Source organism: Raphanus sativus, chromosome 9 (assembly GCF_000801105.2).
Source record: "Raphanus sativus cultivar WK10039 chromosome 9, ASM80110v3, whole genome shotgun sequence".
In the NCBI taxonomy this organism is placed as follows: Eukaryota; Viridiplantae; Streptophyta; class Magnoliopsida; order Brassicales; family Brassicaceae; genus Raphanus; species Raphanus sativus.
Genome location: NC_079519.1, coordinates 28,380,264 through 28,385,232, shown reverse-complemented (window position 1 = coordinate 28,385,232; position 4,969 = coordinate 28,380,264). Strand labels below are relative to the sequence as shown.

Here is a 4,969-nt window from a genome sequence, read left to right as displayed (position 1 = left end):
AATTTTCGTTAATTAAACACCTAAAAATGACGAACCAGCACAGAATTTAATCTTAAATATATAGAATACGTCAAAAAAAAATTAAGTACGTAAATTCTGAAACCTAAATATGTGGATCTAACTACAGTGGATATTTTGACCGATTAGTTGTAGTATAAGTTACTTTGATTAACTAATGTATTCATAGAATGATGCTGGTTTACTCTATATTTCATTAGAAAACATAAAACTATTTCAAAAAGTAAATATATCGATGTTCGATTGCAAGAACATATTCCATATGAGGCATCAGCTTTCCTTTTTAGGTAACCAATTATTTCGAAAGCAGGTACTACATAGAGCCAGAATTTGCAAGTTGATAATTTTGAAACTTGTTTGTATATTGTCAACATATCGTATTAGATTAGAATAGATGATAGCCAAAGGATATATATATATTTTTTTTTTTTTTACGAAGCCAAACGTTAATACAAATATTGTATATGTTTTGATTGTTTCGATTTGTAATTTATAATATTAAATATTTTTGATGAAATATACCGTTTTGAATATGTGCAACTATAGCAAAACAAGACTCAACGAAACAAATATGAAAACTCAAAAAAATTTAAATTTTAACACACAAATTTAACTTAAATATCGATTGAAAATTGAACATAGGTTTAAGAATATTTTGAAATATAATGCTCCTGCTTTGACCCATATAGCTGCTTGTTTTAACTACGTCAAAAATAATTAACCTCTCGAAAAGAAATGGTTATATATTAGTTCAAATTTCTATTTTCCATAAAAGGATCTTTTCAATGTCAAATGATTTGAAATCTACAACCTTCATTTAAATACGTGCACGTAGTTTATAAAACTATTTTCAGTTTTAAACAACAGAAAGGCCATTTTAAAATGTTCAACTTATTCTTACAAAAATTAGCAAATCAATTCTCAAAAAAAATCTTTAAAGAAATTAAATATGCACTATAAATTTAACGTTGATGTCTGTTTAATCAACTGATCACTGTACGAAAACTAGTGGACCAGACAAACTTACATTTTATATTTGAATTGTGTTCCTCACTTCCTCTAAGCTATTAATGATTGCATAACACAGTCGCACACAACACAATACATACCAACATGACGATAGAGGATCTTGACTACTGTCAATGATTCGGACCATTAATATATTAATCTTCTCATGATAAATAACTAAAGATTATATAAAGGGGGGTGTATTCAACCGAGAGTTTCAGGTGATTTGTATTAAAATGACAAATCCACTGTTATTCAAACATGAATTTTAAAAACTCATTTAAAATCCACTGTTATTGAACTTGACAAATATTTTAAGTTGTGAGATTTTAAAGTTTTGAGGTGATTTTAGGGTGTTTGGGTGGAGTTTCTTAGTTAAAAAAATTAAAACTCAAATCTCATTGTTTTAGGTGATATTCTAGAGTAGTTTAACAAAACCCACCTAAATTTCTCCAACTTATTAAAATCATCTAAAACTCTATCAAAAATTAAATCACATCAAATGTTAAATTGAATACATCCCCTAAATGTTTGGTAGTCCACTAATTCAAAAGTGATTCAATTAACTACATCATTTCACCGAAGAATCTTCTTACAAGGGTCAAATATTTCTCCAAAGGCGATACAGATGTTTAGACTTTCTATATATTCACATAAAGGCAATTGAAAAACAGTATATATTAATAAAAGTAAAACAATGAAAAAGATACAATACCACTATCGCTAAGTGACTAGTTAAACCACAATTTTATTCTACCAAAATAAATCATATTTTGTAATTATTACTGTTGTTTATAAAGAACTTGAATTGTTTTTCTGGTGTAGCACTATACAATAGTGTCATAAATCGCATAGTTTTTGTTCTTGATGTAAGTGAGAATCAAAAATAAATATCCATTATATGACTCGATTTGATTCCATTCCATTATAAAATTAAGTCGGAAAATATAATATTCAGCTCTTCTTTTTCTTCGGACAGATATGCTTTCACCAGAAGGAAGTTGTGTATTGCACTTGTCGTTGAGGCTGAGACTGACATTCCACAAAACTACTCATAAAAGCTTCTTCTTCCTCATGCAACCCATCCAAATTCTGCCCCACAAGTTCATAAGAAATAATTCTTAGATTGTTATTAACTTAAAAGCTCAATTCAAATACAACCTTTGTGTAAAAAAAAATAATGTAGTTAAGGAGAAAAGAAAGTTATGTAGTTTGGCAATAAATTACCCAAAGGTCGTCGTCTTCTTGTATAGTGAAAGAAGAAGCAATCTTGGGGTTCTCTAAAACTTCGTCGTTACGTGCAAACCTGCCACGTACTCTCGGTCTGTTGTCCGCCAACGTTTTCCGGCATGCATACTTCAAATAACATTTCATTTAAATAAACTAATTATAACCATGCAACTAAAAATATCCCATAGTTTGAAATGTGTAAACGTTTAGTGAATATACCTTAATGGTTTTGGTGAAGTTTCTTTGCGTTCGTTTAGCTCTATACTTTGAAATCTTCTCTTTACGTTCTTCCGCACCGTAACGCCCCACCTTCAAACCCTGTTCTTCGCCGGGAAACGGCGTCGTCCATGAGCTCTCCGCACCTAAAGGACTCGAGTACGATCGTTGCCCCGTAGTATCCATTCTCGGATTCTTTAAAAATACACAAAAAGTTACTCTCTTTGTTTTAGAGGTAAAATTACAGAGGAAAACAGTAAACTGATACCTGCAAATCTCCAGTGCTGCAGACACGTCGCATGTGATCGGAGAGGAAAGAGTTTTCCGGCGAGCTTAAGAGATTCTGATTCGGAAAACTGGATGAATCTTCTATGACTGAAGAGTTAAACAGAGGATGCTCTGTCTTGACGGGGTCGAAGCTTTCGAAACTGGGGAACGTGTTAGTGTGGGAGAGGTTAAGGGTTTGGAGTTGAGAGAGTGGAGGAGATAAAGAGAGGAGATGATGAGTCGTAGGGGTAAAGTTGTCAAAGAAATTAAGATATGGATCATCTATAGGATTGAGATAAGGATTTTTGCAAAAGAGATCTGTTGTTGTTGTCGTGTCGGAAGAAAACATATCTGGTTCAGTACTACTTGAATGGTGGCAAATTGAGGAAGAAGATGAAGACCCATCAAAGATATAAAGCTCAGAATCCATTCTTTTTTTTTCTTAACAAACTCTAGATTTTTCAATGAAGAAAAGGAAGAAGACAGCAAAACACTTCAAACTTTTGGGTTATGTTCTGTCTTCTTTTTTTGGTTTGTTTCTATAATTGAATTGACCAAATGAAACGGTTACAGAGAGCACAAGTGACACTCGTGATCTTTGTTTTTGAAAAATCACCAGAATCCAAAAGTGGCAAAAAGAAAAAAATTAATGTAAATTTGGACCTTTTCCGAGAAAGTGTTTTCCTTCCTTTCTTGGTTTAGTTTCTGGTTTCAGAACCAAGACATGACAGGTCCAGTTTATTTGGTCTGCTGGTTTATATAGTGGACAAAAATGTGAATTTGACAAATAAGCCCTCGTTTTTTATATTTATAAATTAATCCGTCTATATTTTCTTTTGAATTACACAAAAGGAATGCAATGATAAAATGAAAACCCCATCCCCATGCACCAATCGTCATGATACTTTGTAAATTCATTACTCAAAATGATTGTTTTGGTTACGAGTAACTTGCAGGCTTGCAGCCATAATCTGATTTGACAGAAGTCTTCAGTGGCGTACCTCAAAACCACTGTTCACTCATGACTTGAGAGGAGATGGCTCTATAACAATTAACAAACCTTAATACATGCCGATAGAAGAAATCGACCGAAGCGAGACAATGAGGCAAGAACAGTGACAGCAGCGATGCATTAGATATTTTGGCGGTTTTCAGATCTCAGATCCGAATGCAATTGGCGACTAACAAGACACCCAAAACCTCTTAAATAAGCATACTTGTCATGTTTCGCCGGAGCTCTGAAAAAAAAATAGAGACGTCTCTGATTTTGGACGATTCAAAGAATCAAGAAATACCATGCAAGAAAAAAAAGACAAAAAGAAAGCAACATATGGTTGAGGTGAAGAGGAAGATGGATTCGTCGGCAGGTTCGTGAACCCTTTCACAACACCAATCGGCACCAGATAAAATAGGTGACACAGAAATTTGAACTCAAGACTAAAAGAAAAATCTTGGGACAGTTTTTATTTTTTTATGAGATTTTTCTCCGTGCTAATCTCAGATATATATATTGAATTGATCATAGATCAATTAGTAGTTTTTTTAACCACTACCAATCAGTTAGTAGATTAGAATGGTATTTAAAGAACAAAATAAGATGTTACATATATGTTTAGTTTTGCATATTTTAGATGTTCAAGTTGATTCTCTAGCCAAAAGAACATAAACACAAGGTTATATGTTATCCATATGTTATAATTTGTCATACAGTAACAGTTTTTCAGGATAATTGTTACCTAAATTTACTTTAATATATAAATTTGTTAGTGATAAAAATCTAAATTAATAAAATAATAAACTTCTTGGTTAGTATACACATTGGTTAGAACTGTTTTCTATAAATTACTGTAGTTTTAAATGTAAAATATTCCAAAATATTGTCGATAAATACATCACTAAACCAAATTATTCAGTGTCGAGAATCTTTGATAGGAATTCTCTCTCTCATGTTTTTAATATACAGTCTACTTAAGAGTATTAGGCATGACATGAGCAAAAAGCAAGAACTGAATGAAAACTTTTGAGTCGTACTGCTACTACTAGAGAAACAAATAGAATCTAATTCTACCACTGTTGCCGCTACCACCGCTGATGAAAAACTGTAAATAAAAAAATAATTGTACTAAGATATAATGTGGAATATACTTTTGAGATTAAAATTGAAGCAAGCTATCAAAATTTCATGGAACCTTTATTATAGTGGTTTATGCTAATTTAATTAGTTGACGAA

General features: G+C 31.9%; 1 protein-coding gene across 1 annotated transcript; it reads right to left on the bottom strand.

Moving 5' to 3' along the window:
- Positions 1-1,746: 1,746 nt before the first annotated feature.
- LOC108826828 (two-component response regulator-like PRR1) lies at positions 1,747-3,956 on the bottom strand. Its single transcript, XM_018600175.2, has 4 exons — positions 2,741-3,956; positions 2,476-2,667; positions 2,254-2,382; positions 1,747-2,118 (listed from the first exon to the last, which is right to left on the bottom strand). Exons 1-4 carry the CDS (start codon positions 3,167-3,169, stop codon positions 2,014-2,016), a joined length of 855 nt encoding a protein of 284 aa, XP_018455677.1. The 5' UTR covers positions 3,170-3,956; the 3' UTR covers positions 1,747-2,013.
- Between the last annotated feature and the right edge of the window lie 1,013 nt (positions 3,957-4,969).

Bases quoted from the DNA above. Each gene is read 5' to 3' on its own strand.
- LOC108826828 (XM_018600175.2), bottom strand. From the start codon at position 3,169: ATGGATTCTGAGCTTTATATCTTTGATGGGTCTTCATCTTCTTCCTCA. The intron at 2,668-2,740 runs GTATCAGTTTAC...GTATTTTTAAAG, and splicing joins GCAGCACTGGAGATTTGCAG to AATCCGAGAATGGATACTAC. The intron at 2,119-2,253 runs GTAATTTATTGC...CTTGTGGGGCAG, and splicing joins AAGAAGACGACGACCTTTGG to AATTTGGATGGGTTGCATGA.